The 22,764-nt window shown below is 37.0% G+C and overlaps 1 protein-coding gene across 3 annotated transcripts in view; it reads left to right on the top strand.

Annotated features, from left to right (window-relative positions):
- Positions 1-22,764, top strand: part of LOC120537216 (multidrug resistance-associated protein 5-like) — a 163,805-nt gene that overhangs the window by 21,607 nt on the left and 119,434 nt on the right. For 2 of the 3 annotated variants that reach the window (XM_039765980.1, XM_039765978.1), the window contains exon 3: positions 11,091-11,246. In XM_039765980.1, coding sequence (XP_039621914.1) covers positions 11,091-11,246 — 156 coding nt within the window. Of the gene's footprint in view, positions 1-2,132; positions 2,428-11,090; positions 11,247-22,764 lie in introns of those variants that run through there. The other variant, XM_039765979.1, reaches the window with a different exon arrangement.

Below are 22,764 nucleotides of genomic sequence, written 5' to 3'. Positions count from 1 at the left end.
CCTCAGTGGTCCCAATTGCCCACACATGGAGTCATTGTTGTCCTTGCTCATGCATTGGCTAGTATTTGCCCCAGATGCTCATCCAGATATTTTTCAAAAGTTGCCAGGGTTTCTCATTTGACTACATAGCTCAGTAATGTGTTCTGTTTTCACATGTGAAGAAGTGATTTCTGGCTTCTCTGTTGTGTGTACCCTTTAATTTCCTCCAGTATTCTTTGGTGTGTAATTCATTATGATTTTGCAGAAAAGAAGTTTGAGAACAGCAGCTGTTTGTATTTAAACAAGCCAATAAACCTCATCTACTGTTCTGAGAAGTATTCTCTAGTGGTGAGTTCTGTTACTGCTGTTACAAAGAGTTAACAATTTGAAAAAATTTGAAACTTGTCTTGCATTTGATGATATAATGTATATGTCTAACGTACTGTATATTTAAATATTACATGCAATGTAGTCAAACCTCTATGTGCATGAACTTATATATTCTGCCTGAAAGTAAAGCATGGCACAGTAGCTAAGTTGTAAATGCTGGTGCCACCCAGCTCAAAATTTACTGGTTCACTGTCTTCGTGGATTTTGCCTTTTCTCCTCCTGTTCCCCAGGGATTTTGTCTCAGAAAACTTTGAAATTGTTCTTATATCCTACACATCTGCAAATTAAGTTTACTGGCAACTCTAAACCTCCCCCATATAAGTGAGTTTGAATGTCTGCCACACTGGCATCTCATCCAGGATCCCAGGCTGGCACCTGCTCAGCAACTGATAGTCCATCTCATGTGGGTAGTTTCTCAATTCTGAGACCCTGAATTTTGTTAGGCTGCTTTGAGACAGTTACTTATGTTTTGCGTGTTCTCCCTTTGTGTCTCTTCTGTATGCTCAGGTTTCCTACAAAAGTCCAAAGACATGCCAGTTGGGTGGTTTGGTGGTGCTAAACTGGCCCAAGTGTATATGTGTGTGTGTGAGTGTGTGTGTCCAGAGATCGTTCAGACTTTATGTATTCTGCTTGTTGTGATAGGTTCCAAATTCCTCATAATTCTGCTCAGGATAAAGTGGGTTTAAAAGACTGATGAATGAATGAATGGATGGATGTTATACTTTGCCTACCTATAAACATAAGTTGAAATGCAAATATGAACTTTCAGGATGCCTTTATCAGAGTGGACTAACAAATCTAGTTATAGTTCATACAAGAATGATTAGAAGGTGCAAGCATTAAAGTAACAAAGAAGAAGATAAAAAAAAAAAAAAACAAATGAGAGGGAGTAAAACTACTGCTGTATAATTATACCTACAGCTAGACTATGGCACACGTCAGTATCCTAAGCTCTTTAGCAGGTCAATAGTGGCTATGCTGTACAAAAGAAGCTAGGCAGTTGCAACATATTTAATGAAAAGGTGTGTTTTCAAAAACCACTTAAACCTGAATAAATTCGCCGTAGTTTGAAGAGATAAAAGGGAGCATTCCACAGCTTTGGAGCAAGAACGGGCAAGTATTGTGTAGCCTCGGCACATCTGGCAAGAGGAGGGACAGTCAGCAGACAAACAGAGACTTCTTGAAGAGACATATAGAAAGACTAAAGATTGGAGATACTGAGGAGCAGAATCATTGAGTGCACTGTTTAAGAGTTTAAGAACTGGATAGTTGCAGCAACAGGAAACCTATGATGAGACCAAAGAAAAAGAGCAGTAGGAGTGAATCAAAGAACAAGGAACAGCTGAATTCTGGAGGAACTGGAGAGACTGAACACTGGTTGAAGGATGCCCTGCCTGCACAGAGTTACGATAGTCCAGCCGAGAGAGAACCAGTGTCTGAATTAGGAGTTCAGTGGCATAGTTAGTGAGGAACGGTCTAATCTTCTAAATATTATGAAGAAAAACATTACAGGATTGAGTCATTTGATGCAATATGCATTTCGCAACATTCACTACCTTTAGCATGAGTACAAGTCAAAAAACTGCATTTAACCAATAATGTTAGAGTGGTGGTTTAAAATGTCCATTTCAGATTTCCGATACCTTGAGAAGCATACCTGAGCTCATGAATGACCATCAAAACAACACTATAACAACCACTGTGATGAACTGTAGAAATAAATATGTGCATAAATATTATATGCATTTTATTAAAAATAAACTCCATATAAACAGTGTGAAAAATATATGAAAAACATTTAATGAGCTCATTAGTGTTTAAACCATTCATAGAATGCTATAATCTACTGTATAGTCGCTCTACTGTGTGTCTTTTTTATTTTACTATTTTCTAAATAGAAACACATTTAGTAACACTACAACAAGTACATTTTTATGTAAGAATGGTGTAGTGCTTATGCTTTCTGTATGGCTCTCCGATAACTCCACCATCCTCAGGCTGCTCATAATAAGAATGGACTTATCGATTGCTACCTCAGAAAATCTGCAAAAGTAGAAGGTGGGTAACAATAAAGGAAATTAATCATTATCATGAATATTTATGGGAAATTAAATCACTGTAAAAGGTTAACCAGTGCTATATAGGTTGAAGGCCTATACTTCTGAAAGCTGTATAATGTAAGAATTAAACATACATTTTATATTATGCATATAGATACATTTGAAAATCCAGCAAACCAATGGCACTGAATATTATGCTTTGAATCAAATGTGAGTTACTGCAGCTCTAATGGTTACTAATATTATCCATTAAATGCTTTTTACACCAGTAAAAAACACATTATTTGCTCACAGTATGTTATTAGATATCTGAATTGGTTAAAACTGTATTGCACTGAATTGAATGAATATGTGTGAAACTTTGTGTTTCTAGATATAGAAAGAAAGAAAGAAAGAAAGAAAGAAAGAAAGAAAGAAAGAAAGAAAGAAAGAAAGAAAGAAAGAAAGAAAGAAATAACTGTTTTTCCCTGAGGGGATATTTGGCATGTATACATTTTTGACACACCCTCAGTACAGCATTCTGGTGACGATTTCATCTTGGCTCACAGTTACAATCCACTGCAGATCTTTATCATTGCATAGTTAAACCTGCGCTGTTTTTTTTATATGAATTATTAATTATATTCAAGCGAACCTTTAAGGCATCTAAGTCTGCCAAGGCCAAGGTTAGTTTTTCTTTTTTTTTTAGTTAATTGCCAACAGCAGGAAAAGTCTTCATTAAACGGCTTTTGGTTTTATTATCCGATAAATATTTAAACAACATGCACTGGAAACCACGTGTATTTTCATCAATCCATTTCTGAAACTTCGACCAGGCACCTTATGACCTTGTCTTGTAAAACAGTATTTCTCACACACTGCATTTGTTTTGCCGACTAGTAAAGGATTTGTAGCTCCAGCATATACTGCAATGCCATACTAATGCCTTTTAATTCTTCATAACTAAACATTACTGTATTACTATTATTATTATTATTTTAATTCCACTTATTCTCATGTCTTTTACAAAATAGAAACTTCAGCTTTTATTAATAAGCATTACATTTTTGGAGAGCCACATTCAAGATTGCATAAAATGATATTTTCTAGTTTACATTTGATTTATGTCAATGTCTCCTTTTCACATCAATTTGCTCCTTTGAACAATACACACAATGTTAATGTAAAGTTTCACAAAACAACAGAAACAAGCAGGTAATTTAAGAAAGTTTTCCTTACCCCTCCCAGTCTCTCTAAGACATGTACATTCTGTTCGATGGTTAGTTTAAATTGGACTTGAATGAGCAAGTGTGGCTACGCTGAAGGGCACCATATTCAGGACTGGCATAGCACTATGTAAACTTGGCATGGGATCAAAAAATTGAAGAAGAGATTCAGCAATGATGTTACCCTGTTCTACATTTTCATTTAGCTCAATTTATTCTAATTGATTTCTTATAAAATTAATAGCATTAGATTAATGTGTTGTCTAAAGGTGTTTCAGCATTTGCCAAATACAAATGTGCTGGCAAAACAATATACCACATTATTACTCACAGATAAAGTTCAAGTTCAGTATGAACTGAACTGTTAAGAATAAGTAGTATGTTCTTTATATTACCATCTCAAGAACAATAAATATACTGATCTTTTATATAATAGCCGGGACTTAAACAAACAGCTTGCTCAAATAGTATGTATTAACATTTGATTGTATTCAAGGTCAATGTTTTTGAGGCCTTTTAACCCTAACTCTAACCCTCTTTCTTTCTTTCTTTCTTTCTTTCTTTCTTTCTTTCTTTCTTTCTTTCTTTCTTTCTTTCATGCTTTAGTTATACCATTCACATTTACCTCAATGAGTTGTTTAATATCACACTTGTAATAGAAGAAGTTTTCAAAGGAAGTTTGCCATTAATCCACTGTAATCACTGCGAACACCACAGCTCGACATTACAATGTACTGATGCTGTTGTCTGGCTGTACTACAGCTGTCTACAAATACTTTACAGCTATCTGCTCTGAACCTCTTTATTAATGACAGAGTACATCTTTGAATATATAAATGACACTTGAACAGCTAAGTATTTTAATACATTCTTGCTTATTGTGTTTTGATTTAACATTTTTTTAATTCTGTTAATTTGAAGATATGTTACATTTATTTTGTAGATCAAGATTAGTTTATGTATTAAGAATTGGGGTAGGTAATGATTCAGTTTTAATGGGGTATTGATTCTTTAAGAAAAGGTGCTGGGTTGCAAGGGTTAATGGGAACTCAGAAGTATTGTAGGTTTGTGTGTGGATTGATAAAATAAAAAACGTTGTTTGATTTATGCAACAAAAGAGTTGATAAAAGTTATTTCAGCAGCCACACATTGTTTCGCACTTAACTTTATCTTGGTGTACTCCATCTGCATAATCCATTTCAAGGTCATGGGAAAATAGCTATTTAACTTTAAAAAAAAAAAATATATATATATATATATATATATTTAGTTAGTGACGGGCAGCTATGGCCATTACTTTGCCAGAATGCCAACAGAATGGTAGAACCGGGGAAGAGGGCACTGGTAGGGCAATACCAACTCCTCACCCTCCCCTGGGATGCTAGTGGACAGCGCTTCTGGCTGGCTGTGGCACCATGGATTCCCACAGGTCAGGCTGGGAGCTGGAGTTTGGTACAGCCCTGCTGGGTTCTGTGGAGGCCACCAGGGGGAGCTGCAGAACCCTATAGTGCACTTCTACCACACCTGGGACTGATTCCAGGTAATCTTGATGAGCCATCTGGAACACACTCTGGACTTGAATAAAAGGAGCCACCTCTCTCCTTTCGGATAGCCAGAGTTGGGAGGAGCTGGAGGAAACTTGCTGGGAGAGGAGTGGAGGCAGCTGAGAAAGAGAGAGAAGAAAGGAATGTGTTTGTTGTGCTTTATTGTACTATGTAGTGGAGAGCAAAGAGAATGTGCTGCCTCACTTGGATTCAAATATTTGTGCTTGACAGTATTTGTGTCCATGTTTCTGTCTGTGTTGGTAGGGTGGCTGGTACACTCCCTGGACTTCACAATATATATGCACATACATATACAGTACATATATATATATATATACATACATACAGAGTTTAGGTCTATAAAGTCAGTATTATCATGTATGCAGATATATACTTTGCAATGAGGTCATCCAGATTTTGTAAAATAAAAAAAATATTGAATTGGGGAACTCATTTATAAATCTTTGCATAAATCTGAACGTGAAAGTATGTGAACATGAAAAACAACAGGAAACTGTGTACACTAAAAAAAATCATATATTTACAAAACCTGGTGTACACACATTTCTGTGTAATTTTTGCTTCAGAAAGCTAACGTGATTCGAATGCTGCCTGAAACATTCATATATGGAGCAAGCCAATCAGTCGCATACGTATGCAGTCAGAATGCTGCAGAGCTTCATTGGCTGGAAGAGCAGTCTCCTACATGACACAAAATCTGCATTCAAGAATATCTGGCGGCACATCACAACATGTACAGCGTTATAACACCTCTAGCTGCTATTGCCTGGCTCATGTAATGACATGATTGCTGTTAACAATGAATTGTACAGGGCATATGAAACACTGAGGGTTCAGACAGTTACTTTACTAATAAGTCAGCCACCATATACAGTACCATTACATCTGTCAAAGCTACTTTGCCACAAAACTAATGAATCATCCAAACCACTGAGCCATGACATTTGTCAGTCTTTCCTTGGTATACAGATGACTTGTATGCTAATGGAAGGTCACTGGTCACGATGAACTCTCATTCTTATTAGGTGCACTTATTGCAATATCAGTGCAATCAGTTTCTCTGATTACATTAGAAAAACTGGACACTGCTGCAGATTGCTTTTTTATGTTGGCAAAAACATGTTATGTTTTATGTTTGTACACCCACATCACATGAAAACTAGATTAGGCACCTTGCTGCTTGGTTGATAATTTCTAGCACAGGTAGCATGACCAAGTGAAACTTGGCTGAGATACTCTTGACGTGTCAGGCCATATTTTGAGAAGAGACAACAGGTAGTTGATATAAACTGACAAATAACCAAATACAGTTCTTCATTTTAAATATGCAACATGAGCCCTGTTAAAAGGGGGAAAAACACAGTCTATGCAACTTATTCATCACTTTTGAGGTGTAATATGTTTGCCACAGCAATGCACATTATAATAACAGCTTGGTGATAAAGTATGAATGATTATACTGTGATTAATCATTTAGCTGCATTTCCCTACTTAATCACAGGTGTCGTGAATTCTCAGTTTATTTGAAATGTTGCATAAGCATGGGTCAGAGTAGCCATAAACATACATATGTTTCCCTATTAGATTTGCTTTTATAAATTCTGACATTTGTGGTGGAAGTTGGGTGGGCGCATATCGAGTCTCTTGTTGTGTGTATATAAGACCACTGACCACTGGGGCTCTACAACACTAATATATATGATGCGGCTATGGGCCCTACCCAACAGGGACACCAGCATTGTGGAATGACCAGAGGAGAGAGCATTGTCAGGGCATTATTTCCCCTGGGGCGCTAGAGGGCAGTCCCCCTGGGTTTTTCTGGCATCATAGACTCCCATAGGGCACATTGGGAGATACAGTTCGCTACAGCCAAGCTAAGCTCTGTAGGTGCGGCCGGGGGGGATGCGGAAGCTGCCGAGCCATATTATGTCAGCCTTCTGCCACACCTGGGTAGTGATTCTAGACCTCCCTAGCAAGCCACCTGCCTGTCTTTATTCTGAGAGCCAGAGTTGGGAGGGAAAGAAATGAAACTTACCATAGGGGGAGTCAAGTTGAACAAGAGAGGAAGACAGAAAGAAAGAGAGCCAAGGAGCAATAGAGTACTGGGGACTGCACTTATGCTGTGTATTGTACTGTGCTGCTTGTAGGAATGGTTTGAGAAGTGTTCCCACTGCAAATAAACATGTGTTGTGCTGAAACTTGTGCCTTGTGTCTGTCTGTATCAGGTTGGGCGTCTGGTGTGCCCCCCGCCAGCCAGTATATATATATATATATATATATATATATATGCATATATATATATATATATATATGCATATATATATATAGTATGATACATATAGTATTATAATATCTATATATATAATTCACTAAGGCAAGACACCCATGGAAAGCACGCCGGAAGGGGCGTGGATTCACTAAGCCGCCAACAAGTAAGACACCTATGGCACATGCAGGAAGGAGCCACGCCCACCAACTCCAAGACCATTGGATATGACGACAACTCGCAGAGCCACGCCCACCAACTCGGACGCGACACAGAAAAAACGGCATCATTTATATTTGTCTGTCATAGAGGCCACATGCATCTCCGAGCCACGTTGACTGTTCATAGAGGCATGTTTCTCGTGGAGGTGAATCGCCATATGCAGCGTGTAAAACAGTTTGCAAGGGGTATCCCATGGGATCCTTAAAACAATCCTTTACAACTGAAGTTAAAACACAATGAAGTAAGCAGTCTTTAAAAAACGAGTTTTCGGTTACGACGCACGACCGTGTGCACCACAGCAAACTGTTATACACGCTACATACAGCAATTCACGCTACTACCGTGGTCGGGTGTCTTGGTGGATTATATATAGAAAAGCAGCCAAAACCGCACAGAGCAATGAAAAGTCTACGTGAGTCACAGGTGCATGTAGACTGTGCAAAGACGACAACGACTCAAGTGACGAGTTGGAGGTGGGCACATGAGCAGGCACGGTGCAATGGCAGTCCGCCAGTTTTCAGTCATGGATGATTGTGTGTTGGTTCGTTCCGTGCATTGTTACAATGTTGCTTTTCTTGCTGATTTATTACATTACCAATTTTTCAAATGTTAATTTTCTCCCTGTGCTTAAAAATCATTAAAAAACCGGCCTGATTATGCGGTGTATGGTACACCACGGGTTGGCTAGTATTATTATAATAATATATGTATTATGTCACAAGAATAGACTGGAGACATGAAAAAGGTTTGGGGCATCCACCCACATATTATTATATTTCCTGGCTGCAAAATTAGTTTAAAGGATGTACAGTGTGTAAAGGTTTGAGACCAATACAGAACTGATTCTCTGGCAGAAAGACAGTGGCTTTAAAGGAGAGTTGTGGAGGTGACATCATCATTGGGGCTGGAACCAGAAGTGATGTTATAGAGGCTGTGACTGGAAGTGACATCATTGAGCCCAGAACCAGAATTGGCATCATTGGAGCCAGGTGGAATCACCTGTAACTTGTCTGCAGAGAAGTGAGAGAAAGGGTTAATGCACTCTGCCATCCCCTGGTCTGGCACGGAATTACTCTCATTCAAGGCCTTCAGCTGCCTCCCATGCGCACATGTGAAACTATATATACTGTATATGTTACCAGCAAAGTATGAAAAGCCGGCATTCTATAGAATACCTAGGCATTGTATATAATGCCCGGCGTTTTTAGGCAATGTATGAAATATGAGAATTATTACACACTTTCCCTAGGCATTGTATATAATACCTAGGCATTCTATAGAATGACAAATGCTATTTAGGCAAAGTATGAAAAAAGGTTCTGATAAGACTATTATATAAATGACGTGCATTCTTCAAAAATATGAATGTTATTCTTAAAAAAAATAATGAGAGTGCCATTAAAAAAAAAATATTCAAAATACGTAAAGAAAAATTAAAGTTGTACAAAACAAAATGTATGCCTTTCTTATTAAGGGAAACAAAATTTTCATATAAAAAATAAGAAATTAAAATTAACCTACTTATTGCAACATAGCAGTCTTGAATAACATTTTGAAATACATTTCATTACATTTTTCACACAAAGACATTTCATATTTTGGCACTTTGTTTTACACATACATTTGACGAATCCTTGGCTGCTTCCACTGGACTGAGCAATTGCAACTGACCGGAGAGGAATTTCATGGTCAGGAATACGTTCAATTCTAAGCAAGTTCTTAGGGCATAAAGTGAATTGTGATCTCGCATATACTTGTTTTAAAATTCCTTCAGAAGTTCCCAGTCTGTAGAAACCATCCTCTGTCACACTCATTACAACTGCCAATATATTGCGCGAATCACCTTCATGGAGCACAGTAAAAAAAACTAATTTTTTGTTGAACAAATGTAAGTAAAAGTATGTATTTTGACACTTCCGAATAAAACGCAAAGTGCAACTGACAAATTCTAAGCCTGAGGCGCGCGTTAAAAGTTACGTGCCTTGCCACTTGATATTCGAAACGAATCGGAGATGTATTTCATATTTTGCCGGTTTCTCATTTGGCATTCTATAGAATGCCAAGGAAATGTGTGAAATATGAATCGTTTCATACATTGCCAGCTAGTTTTGGGCATTATATACAATACCTAGGCATTCTATAGAATGCCGGATTTCAAACTTTGCTGGTAACATATATATTGTAATAAGAATGACCAAGAGATATTGGGAAGGTTTGGTGCAGCCTCCTGGCTGCAAAATCTATCAAAAAGAACAGACATGTTCACATGACTGAGTCCAAAACAGAACTGACTATTTTCTTAAGATGGCGGCTTTTAAGTGCTCGCAGAGGATGTGATGTCATCAGGACCAGAACCTGGAAGTGACGTTATTGGTTAACTCAGAACCAGGCGGGATTTCCCGAGAATGGTCTGCAAGGAATTGAGAGAAAGAATCAGTGTACTTCGCCATCCTCTGGTCCAGCGTGGAATTACATCTATTCAGGCCCTTTAGTTGTCCCCTAATCATGCGTGTGTGACAATATATATACAGTTAATATACTTCTGTTTTTGAGTGCGCCAATAAGATTTATTTAAATTTCATCTGTCTTTTATACTAATTGGCTCACTTTCAAATTAGCATTCTTGTAATTCTTTGCTGTATTTTTAGGTGGGGAAATATCAACTTTATTTGCAGTGTCCGTTTTTCATTTGAATGAACATAAATTGGGTGCTAATTAAAGCAAATCATTAACTGTGTTATATTTTGTGTCATGTTCAGCATAGCTATTGTGATAAATTCTTGGTGATTGTTCAAATTCATTATTCTGACAGAGAAATATATATAGGGATATTGCATTTCAAGTAAAAATTATACTTAAGGGTGTATGTTCATGAAGTTTATATGTGATCTGTTGTAGCCTCTTGGCACAGTTCAAAGGTTTCCAGTCAGATTTATTAGTATTCCAAAATGCATGCGTTGTGACTAAGAGTTTTAGTGTGGGTGTTTTTTAGTTTAGCAGCCCACCCAGGGTTCATTCCTGCTTTGCATTTGGCACTGACAAACTCAAACTCAGCGTTGCTTGACTCTGAATTGAGTTATGTATGTTAGGCATAGATGGACAAATAAATTAATGATTCATGTGAGTCCTTTATGCATGAAAGAAATCAAAGCAATGCTATAGAAGAATTAATAGTTGATTTTATAGACAAGTGGAATAGGTTGACTGTTTCAGGAAGTTGAAATGTTAGCATCTAAACTTTATGCAAAAAATATCTGAAGAAGTCAGTTCATTTAAATCTTAAATCAAAGATGACTTTTATAGTGCATCCTTAAACCTTTTAATGTATTATACAATTCTTTTGAATGTAAAATGTATTCTGTGTTAACTATTAACGATTTTCTCTAAATAATCTTTCTACTAGACATCAGCACCCAGTAGACAATGCAGGACTCTTCTCCTTCATGACTTTCAACTGGATGTCTTCCATGGCCTGGAAAGCCTATAGGAAAGGCTCATTAGAGATGTGTGATATCTGGGGTCTATCCTGCCACGATGCCACAAAGATTAACTGTCAGAGGTAAGATATTTGTGGGTTTTAATTATTTTGTGCTAAATGTTTATTAAAGGTGTTGCTTTCTGTGGAAGATTGGTCCATCTTTTGGAACATATTACAGCCAATTACATAAATAGAGATGTATCACCATTTTTGCACAACTATACTTATCAACTGAGAACTCTCTGTTTATATTTTCAGTTCTCCCACAATGCAAAATAAAGTCACAACAGGGAAAACAGGGCTATAAATCTTAACTTTGTAGAAATCCGCTGTAATAATATACAGTACTAGACAAAAGTCTGGACACACCCAGACATTTTCATGTTTCTGATATAAATTGATACTTTTTTAAATCAATATGCCATTAAATTAATTAATTAAGTTGTTTTTGTAGCAAAGACTGCAAAGCCCCATTTTCAGCAGCCATTCCTTCAGTGTCTTAATGGTCATCTCCCTTAGCTGATTCTTAATTTGTCTCATTTACATACTAATGCGTTATTAGAGAAACCTTTGCAAATGCATTAGCACTGCTGATTCCTGTTATTCTGTTCATTTAGCTTGCAAGGTACTGGCATTCCTGAAGTACATTTCTGGAAATAAATATGGTCAAAATGAAACGGCTTTCTCAAGAAACATGTCAGTCTTTTTTTTTTTGTCCAGACTTTTGTCAATAACTCTTCTTACTGACAATGCAATACTAAATGTTATCTGATGAAGACAAACGTGGAAAGAAAAATAAATAAAACACACTCACATACACACAGAGTGGACAAACACATACATTTCTTCAGCCCACATCTGATCATGCAATAACATTGAGGTAGCCATGATTTCTGTACTTTATTTTGTGGGATAGAGATATGATCAGAAGAGTTTACCCTTAAACATGTGAAATGAATAATGTAGTGCAAATGGTAAAATAATTTTAATGTCAGAAGTTGTGGTCAAAGGCTGACATATGCAAATTATTTGTATTGTATTGTTATCGTAAGTAAATCTGTGCAATGTTCTCCTGATTAGATTACTAACATGTTGAAGACTTGTTTTAAATTTAACCCTGATAGGTAGTACGGCAAGAGCAAATACTATTTGAACCAAAGTACAGTACTATTAATGTTTAGACTGCACTTTGATGATGAGCAGCTGGTTTCTTAAGTAATGAATATTCTAATTGACTATATTATATTTACTGAAGTTTATTAATTTCAGCTGACAAACTCAAAACAAAGCTTGCTTTCTCAAGTTTACAAAATGCTGACCTCAGAGGTTCTTGCGTGTTTTGCTGGGGAAGACGGAATAAAAAACAAATGGAGAAAACAGTTGAGCTCACAATGACGTATACCATGCACTGAAAACATTTTTAGGAACGAATCTGAACATAATGCATATACAGTGAAATTCAAGCCACAGTGTGTGTGTGTGTTCATTTGTGAGAAAGAAACCTTGAACTCCTTGATCCATGCACCATCATTGACAACTGGAGTAACACAATATGTTGATGACCTTTCTGCTGCCTCATAGCACCTCGTCTCCTTAATTCAGACCCTGAAATGCATTCTGTCTAAGGCATGTATGCTCTTCTTGTTTTAATTTTTTTCAGTGGACACATAATATGACATAGTGGCTAAGGCACTGAACTTTAAAGTACAAAGTTGCTTGTTCCGTCCCTACCTCTGATTCACTTAATCCAGCTGGATGTAAACAAGTGGACTACAGTTCTACTGCATACTTGGAATTGTGTTTACTACTGAATTAAGAATGGAAATGCAGTGTGTTTGCCGTGTATATGGAGTTGTGTCCTATGAAAACGTGCAGTCCAGTTAAGTGTTTAATCTAGTCTTCATGAGAGTTTGGTCTGGAATACTCAAAAGGTCAGATAGATGGAAAATGTTCAACAATGAAAAGTCATCATGAAGCATGCTTGATATTTAATTCTGTACAATTGAGGAAATGTTGTTTTGCCTTTCTTGTTTTACTATTTCAGTATTTGGGTCCTAGAGACAAATTATTTTTCCATGTTTATGTGGCTTGTGTTGAAATGACCAAGAAGAAGGTTTGAACCATATTTGACTCTAAAATGGAAATTCTTATAATTATAAGTGTTGTGATGTGAGATTTTGCATATAACTTGATAAATATTTTGTATGTCTTTATTTGTAATTTAGGCATAGCAATGTAATTTAGTGTTACTTTAGTGAGACGCATTCAGTTTTACACCCAATTTACAACTGAGTCTGTTTGTAATATTACAACAGAGTTGGGGGGATGTGCCTTAAACCAGTTTGGCAAGTATTTCTCTGCTAAAGTCTTTCAACCCCCACAAGGAAGCCAGGATACCTTAACATATGGTCTTGGTGGGGGTGGCAGGTGTTAAGATGTTCTATTCCCCCATTGGTCTGAGGTATGACTGTTTGGAATTGGCTTGTACCAAAAGCTTTTAAGTACCATGACGTCCTATTGGCTTTAGGGGTATGACAGAGAATCTATAACATTTACTTGTTTAACCTCACACTCTCTCTCTTACTAACCTCTGATGATTAAGAAGTATCTCTCTTACTGATCTGATGAAGAAGACCATCACACCATGAACTGAAAGGGCAACACAATGGAGAGCACTGCTCGGCTTCAGCCATATTGAACAGACATGTGGCTAAAAGCTGAGTACAAATGATGCCTTAACTAGAGACATTTTAAATAACTACAAGTCTGTGTGCCGCCTGAAACTACACATCACCATTTAATCAGGTTACATGGTTGCCAGTATTCAAATGTACTTTGCATATTGTTATTATTTATGAATATTACCAATAATACAGTGTTTAAATTGTAATTTAACTCCTGTTTGTCTTTATTATACCTAATTGCCAGAGGTTATAGATATAGAAGGGAAGGTGGGGATAAGTTATATATTATAATCTATACTAATAAAAGGCAAAGCCCTCACTCACTCACTCACTCACTCATCACTAATTCTTCAACTTCCCGTGTGGGTGGAAGGCTGAAATTTGGCAGGTTCATTCCTTACAGCTTCCTTACAAAAGTTGGGCAGGTTTCATTCGAAATTCTACGTAATGGTCATAACTGGAAGCTGTTTTTCTCCATTTACTGTAATGGAGATGAGCTTGAACGCCGTGGGGGCGGAGTTTCGTGTGACATCATCACTCCTCCCACGTAATCACGCAGTACGTAGAAAACCAGGAAGACCTCCAAAAAGCGCTGAAGAAAACATGCATTATATAATTGAGAAGGCAGCGAAACAATTAGAAGCGAGCGAAAGTGACATATACAACCATATTCATGAGTTCTGCTACTGAAACAAAGCACATGTAAACCTACACTTTAAATTAAGTTCATAGACAGGCTGCGCTGGCGTTGTAATTTAGTGCCTGCCCATATAAGGCCGTCCGTCAGTGGCAATCCAATAGCAAACTCCCACTAAATATTCACTGGTGAAGGACTGTTCTTATGCAGAGGAAGATGAGATGGTCAGGGTGGTGTTTGACACAAACTCAGCTAAACTGCGAGAAAGTTTTAAGTGCCAGGACTAAGGTAACATTAAATACAGCCATGGACATAGCACGAGATGGCACCAGCACAGCTGGGAACCTTCGATGCATGTACACCGAGCGGCTCACGTGAACTGACGCAGTGCACAGATAAAAGCAACAGTTCCAAAGAGCTGAACAAAACCGAATTACACAATTGAAAAGGCAGCAAAAATGATACATACAAGCATATTCATAAATCCAGCTACTGTGGAAACAAAGCACACGGTGGAAAAAGTCAATGTCCCGCTAAAGGAAGACAGTGTAAAAAACCCGTGCATGCAGTGTGTCAGGTCTCAGATAAAGAAGAAGACGAGCTGTTTATTGATGCAGTAAGAAACGAATCGATGAATGAAACCTGTCATCTTTACAACGATTGACAAACACGGAATGTAACTTGAACACAACACATCCTACAAATACGAACCTGATTGAAAGAAATAATGATAATCAAATCCTTGATGACAGCAACACTCAGTAACACTCACAAAACAAATACTGTATATTGACAGTCATGTTACGTTATTTTTAAAATGTTCCCTTTTCTTTTTCTAGCTTTTTAACACACTACTTCTCCACTGCGATACGCAGGTATATATATATATATGTATATATATATCCCGATCTACATACTCGAATAATGGATACTTTATTCGCCATCAATGATTGTTTTGGTAAAGCCATACTCAGTGTATTCATTAGATGAACGGTAAAAAGTAAGAGCGAGGGAGGATGACTTATTGAGGCATGCAGGCTGTAGTGCGTCAACTCTATCTGAATTGCGATCACATTTGAAAAATATATCTTTTCAAGTTCTATTTAGTCCATATGTGTCAAACTCAAGGGCAGGGCCACATCCGCCCCGCGTAATTATATCCGCCCGCGAGATCATTTTATATACTGTATTATTGTTATTAATGGCCCGGGTATATGAAGCGCTGGTAACACAATAAACTACTGATCCCATTATGCAGCGCTTCAGCTGCCTTGCCAACACTTACCGCGTTAATCAAGTCTAGCTTATGATGCTGCAAGTTATTGCGGCTAGCTCACACGATGCTGAAGAGAAAAGTTGATTCTGAAAATAGAGCCTTTAAAACCGATGGGAGGCTGAGTATATGTTTACTGAACCCGTGTGTCTCATTTGTGGAGCTAATGTGGCTGTAATTACAGAATTTAATCTAAGACGGCACTATGAGACAAAACATCAGGGTAACCTGAAAGAACTGAATGCAATGCAGAAGATACAGAAAGCAGAAGAATTAAATAAGAATCTGACACTTCAGCGGACGTTTTTACCCGTGCACAATCACAAAGTGATTTCAAGTGAAGCTGCTTTTATGGGAGACACAAATGCACCAGTGCAACTTGCCCCACTTTCCCTGTTGCCAAGTAATGTTAAACCAAGTCGTCACTACGGTGTTCCCAAATCGCACTTTGCTGATAAACTGAGCGCACTGAGTTTGCACGGCGCTTTGGTGACTTTGAAGAACAAAAAAAGTCCGTCTACATGCGGCTCGAACCTTGTGCATGTTTGGTAGCACATATCTGTGTGAGAAGCTCTTCTCAGTGATAAAGACTAACAAAACAGCACACAGGAGTCGCCTCACTGATGAGCACCTGCAATCCATCCTGAGAATCTCCACAACACAGAACCTCACACCAAACAGAAACGAACCTGTGCCAAAAAGATGCCAGGCGTCCAGCTCTAAAATGACATATGAGCAAAGACAACTGAATGATTTGATTTGTTATTGCTGAAAGGAACACATTTTATTTATATTTCCAGGTTTTGTTATGCAGCATGTTCATATTTGAATTTGTATAATTTTGACAGGATATATTTTTATGGAGAGCAAAATCTTTTGGGATATTTAAAATCTAAGTTTATTTTTATATAAAATTACATAAGAGTAAAGAAATTTGAATGTTTGTTCTTTTAACGTTTACTTTATTTCTAACTTGTATAATTTAGACAGGATATATTTTTATGGAGAGCAAAATATTATAAGTTGTTTAAGGTTTGAGTTGATTTATTCAGGAATAATATTCCTGTCTGTTTTTACCATTCCTACCAAAGATATTTCTGTCGACTAAATAAAATTCCTTCTATTTAAAATTTAAATAGAACTTGAACAAATACGATAGTTCATAATATCCACGCAGACTTGCACGTAAGAGCGGAGTTATCCGTTTTAACAAGCAGCGTATTGCACTGATACTGAAATAGCTGTGTGTGTATATATGTAGATATGTATGTATATGTATATATATGTTTATATATGTGTGTGTATGTATATATGTAGATATATATATGTATGTATATATGTGTGTGTGTATATATATGTATATGTATAGATATGTATATATATATGTTTGTGTGTGTGTGTAAATATATATATATATATATATATATATATATATATATATGACAGCAACACTCATCACTCACAACAGTGACAAAACAATTACATTGACAATCATCGTGTTATTTTCAAAATGTTTCCTTTTCTTTTTCATTGCCTCTTTAACACACTACTTCTCCGCTGCGAAGCGCGGGTATTTTGCTAGTCTATACTAATAAAAGGCAAACCCCTCACTTACTCACTCACTCACTCACTGTCTCATCACTAATTCTCCAACTTCCCTTGTAGGTAGAAGGCTGAAATTTGGCAGGCTCATTTCTTACAGCTTTCTTACAAAAGTTGGGCAGGTTTCATTTAGAAATTCTACGCGTAATGGTCATAACTGGAACGTATGTTTCTCCATATACTGTAATGGACATCAGTTTGATGGCCGTGGGGGACGGAGTTGCGTGTCAGGTCATCACGCCTCCTACGTAAGTACGTAGAGAACAAGGAAGACCTCCAAAGACCGCTGAATAAAAAACGCCATTTGACAATTGAGAAGGCAGAAAAAGATTATGAACTGAGTGATGCATACAAGCATATTCATAAGTGCAGCTACTGCGGAAACAAAGCACGGCGTGAACCGTAAGTTTACATTAAGTTTATAGACACACTCCCACTGCCGTTTGTCATGCCTACGACGAATGACGGTATTCGCAAGATTCAAGTTTACTGAGAAGACACGAGGTATAAACGAGACTTTGGATCACTTTGTAATGGAGTTAAAATTGCTGTAGCAAGAAGCTGAATGAAACGTTAATGTTTTACTTTTAATAACTTATAGACTACATTTTATTTTTTTCCCTTGCACTCAGTGAGCGAGGCCAATGGGTGATCAGTTATATATATATATATAAATATATATATATATATATATATATATATATATATATATATATATATATATATATATATATATATATATATATATATATGACCTCAAAGAGCGGAGACTTTTGATCACGTCAACGTGTCTGCAAAAAGTGGCGTCTCCTGACCTGCAAAAATACTATTAAAGTCAAGCAGCCGGCGTGCGCGCATAGCTGTGCCGGCATGGCACTTCGCACTTTCTTTTGCACGTATACTCTTAACACTGCAGAGGACACAAAACTAATTTTCTTTAATTGCTGGTGATTACCGTCTTTAAAATGTAGCTTACCCGAAACCACTCTAGTGGTGCTCAATGTATCTTTACTCCTTAAAATGTTAATGTTTTACTTTTAATAACTTATAGACTACATTTTTTTTTTTCCCTTCCACTCTGTGAGCGAGGCCAATGGGTGATCACTTATATATATATATGAATAACCTCCAAAGAGCGCGGAGACTTTTGATCATGTGAACGTGTCTGCAAAAAGTGGCGTCTCCTGCCCTGGAAAAATACTATTAAAGTCAAGCAGCCGGCATTGCACGTCTACTCTTAACACTGCAGAGGACACAAAACTAATTTTCTTTAATTGCTGGTGATGCTAGTAAGGCACATTACCAGAGGCAGAAATTTGGACGTTCACATAGAAAATGTGATTTCTATACCACAACCGTCCAAAAGGGATCTACTACCGAGAGATGATCCATATACATTTTAGCTGCTGTTAGTACTACTTACCTGTTGTATTATACCGTCTTTAAAATGTACTTTACCCGAAACCACTCCAGTAGTGCTCAATGTTTCTTTACTTCTTAAAACGTTAATGTTTTACTCTTTGATAACTTATAGACTACATTTTATTTCCCCTTGCACTCAGTCACCACAGCTATACACACACATATAGACATATACATATATATATACATATATAATTTGTGTGTGTGTGTATATATATATGTGTGTATATATGTGTATAAGTGTATGTATATATATATATGTATATATATATATGTATATATGTGTATATGTATATGTATATATATGTGTATATCTATATGTGTATATATATATATTTGTGTATATGTATGTATATCTATACTAATAAAAGGCAAAGCCCTCACTCACTCACTCACTCACTCACTCACTCACTCACTCACTCATCACTAATTCTCCAACTTCCCGTGTAGGTAGAAGGCTGAAATTTGGCAGGCTCATTCCTTACAGCTTACTTACAAAAGTTGGGCAGGTTTCATTTCGAAATTCTATGCCTAATGGTCATAACTGGAAGGTATTTTTCTCCATTAACTGTAATGGAGTTGAGCTGGAAGGGCGGAGTTTCGTGTGACATCATCACGCCTCCCACGTAATCACGCGAACTGATTGTCAACGCAGTGCGTAGAAAACCAGGAAGACCTGCAAAAAGCGCTTAAGAAAACATGCATTATATAATTGAGAACGCAGCGAAAAACAATAAGAAGCGAGCGAGTGACATATACTACCATATTCATGAGTGTTGCTGCCTCGGAAAGAAAGCAAGGTGTAAACCTAAACTTTAAATTAAGTTCATAGACAGGCTACCGCTGGCGTTTCACATGCCCACAGGTAATGCGGGATACAAGTTTAATGAGAGGACGCAGGATATAAACGAGTTTTGATCACTTTATAACTAAGTTAAAATTGTAGGTGAAGGGGTGTGCTTATGCAAATTCCGAGACTGTGTTTGTGGGGGATTGACAGTTAAGGCGGGTGGGGGAGTCACGTCATCATCTCCCTCCCATTCATCTAATTTCGGTCTGAGCTGAGCTCCGCGGCTAATGCCGTCTTTCGAAGCAACTTCGTCAGACTGCCACCAAATACTCACAGAAAAATCCACAAGTTAATACACACGCTGTCTCTATAGAGTTTCTCCACACTGAATCCTCCAGGCACTACTTACAAAAGGTCACATTGACAATCGTGTTACGTTATTTTTAAAATCTTTCCTTTTCTTAGCACAAGCACAGCTGAGAAGCTTCGATGCATGTGCTCCATAACGCGTTAAAAAATAATGCATTTAATCACACTTTGCATTACAAGCAAAGGGAGCTTTTGTCAATGCATGATTTCCTGGTACTGTACACGATTACATTGATCAGCGCATCCCGATTCATTTTACCCTCGCACCACCTTAGTTTGAGAAGAAGTCTGAAAAATATGAGGTTAACACAGAAAAACATCACCAATTCAAGCTTTATGAATAATCGATTCGCCATCAATAATTGTTTTGGTAAAGCCATCCTCCTTCCATTTTATAATTTTTCCGCCAATAGCCATGATTAAATGAACGGTAAATAAAGTAAGAGCAAAGCGAGGGTGACTTATTTAGGCAGGCATATATATGACAGCAACACTCATGACAATGTCAATCATGTTACGTTATTATTAAAATGTTTCCTTTTCTTTTCATTACTTCTTTAACACACTACTTCTCCGCTGAGACGCGGGATTTTGCTATATATATAATATATGAATGACCTCCAAAGAGCGCTGAGACTTTTGATATCATGAACGTGTCTGCAAAACTGTGGTCTCCTGCCCAGCAAAAGTCGAGCAGCCAGCGTGCGCGCATAGCTGTGCCGGCCTTTGAGACGCTGACTGCGCTTCTGCTTTAAGTCAAAGTGAGCACTTTTAATTTTTTTCATCCTCCCCCGCGCTATAGCCCAGACAAGTGCAAACACGGACCCCTTTTCTACACCACGGAAAAATAATATTAAGGCGATTCACTCTTTCTTTTGCACGTATACGATTATGAGGTCCTCACCTCGGATTATGAAACACGCACGAGTGGAGGACTGACAGTGCCATCACAGCCGATTAATGGCGGGACGTCTCACCAGTCTACACAAGGCGATCATAACGTCAGCGAACACATCTCTCTATACTATATAAAAGAAAAAGGCAACTTTCCTTTCTTTACACCTTTTTTCCTTTTATCCCAAACCAAAGCCTTTCTCTTAACACTGCAGAGGACACAAAACTAATTTTCTTTAAATGCCGGTAAGGCACATTACCAGAGGCACAAATTTGAATGTTCACATAGAAAATGTAATTTCTATACCACAGCCATCGTGTAGCGCCTTTCAAAAGGGATCTACTACCGAGAGATGATCCATATACATTTTAGCTGCTGTTAGTTACTTACCTGTTGTGTTACACAGTCTTTAAAATGTAGTTTACCTGAAACCACTCCAGTAGTGCTCAATGTACCTGTACTTCTTAAAACGTTAATGTTTTACTGTTTAATAACTTATAGACTATATTTTATTATTTTTCCCTTGCACTCAGTGACCAAAGCTATACACACACATATAGACACATACAAACATACACACAAGTATATGTATGTGTATATATATGTATGTATGTATATATATATATAAACACACACACACCCCTATCTACATTATATATATATATATATATACATACACACACACACACACACACATACATACATACACACATATATATAATTTGTGTGTGTGTATGTATGTATGTATGTGTATATATGATGTAGATAGGTATGTATATATATATATATATATGTGTATATGTAGATATGTATATAGATATGTAGATATGAAGATATGTATGTGTATATATATGTATGTATGTGTGTGTGTGTGTGTGTGTGTGTGTGTGTGTATATATATATGACAGCAGCAATCCAAGCTGTGAGAAAACACTAAAAAGGAGGCATGTCAGACGTTGTGGTACATTTTCTGATGCAGCTAGGCGAAAAAACTTTGTGACGCTGCCGCCAAATACACAAAACAATTACTTTGACAATCATGTTACATTATTTTTAAAATGTTTCCTTTTCTTTTTCATAACTTCTTTAACACATGACATCGCTGCGAAGCGCGGGTATTTTGCTATATATATATATATCACAGCGACACTCATAACAGTGACAAAACAATTACATTGACAATCATGTTACGTTATTTTCAAAATGTTTCCTTTTCTTTCTCTTTCCTTCTTTAACACACTACTTCTCCACTGCCAAGCTGGTATATATATATATATATATATATATATATATATATATATATATATATATATATAGATAGATAGATAGATAGATAGATAGATATATATATAGATAGATATGAAAACAACATATATATATATAGATATATATATATATATATATATATATATAGATAGACATGAGAACAACACTCATATCAATGACAAAACAATTACATTAACAATCAGGTTACGTTGTTTTTCAAATTTTTCCTTTTCTTTTCGAACCTTCTTTAACACACTACTTCTCCGCTGCGAAGCGCGGGTATTCTGCTAGTATATATATATATGTATGTATGTATGTATATATATGTATGTATATTTACACTCAAACCGATTATGACAGCTGCAATCCAAGCTGTGAGAAAACACTAAAAAGGAGGCGTGTCAGACATCGTGGTACATTTTCTGATGCAGCTAGACTGAAACAACTTTGTAACGCTGCTGCCAAATACACAAAACAATTACTTCTCCGCTGTGAAGCGTGGGTATTTTGCTATATATATATATATAATTGTATTATGTGTTGTAGCAAATATCATAAATAACATTAGCCAACAAAGATTCTGTCACAACTTAGGGATGTCTTTACAAGTACTTGTCATGCTAATCTCAGAAATATACACAGTTCTTTCTGTCATTCATAG

Source organism: Polypterus senegalus, chromosome 10, assembly GCF_016835505.1.
Source record: "Polypterus senegalus isolate Bchr_013 chromosome 10, ASM1683550v1, whole genome shotgun sequence".
Taxonomy (NCBI): domain Eukaryota; kingdom Metazoa; phylum Chordata; class Cladistia; order Polypteriformes; family Polypteridae; genus Polypterus; species Polypterus senegalus.
Note: the sequence above shows the minus strand (reverse complement) of the source record. Positions and strands in the feature narration are given on the sequence as shown.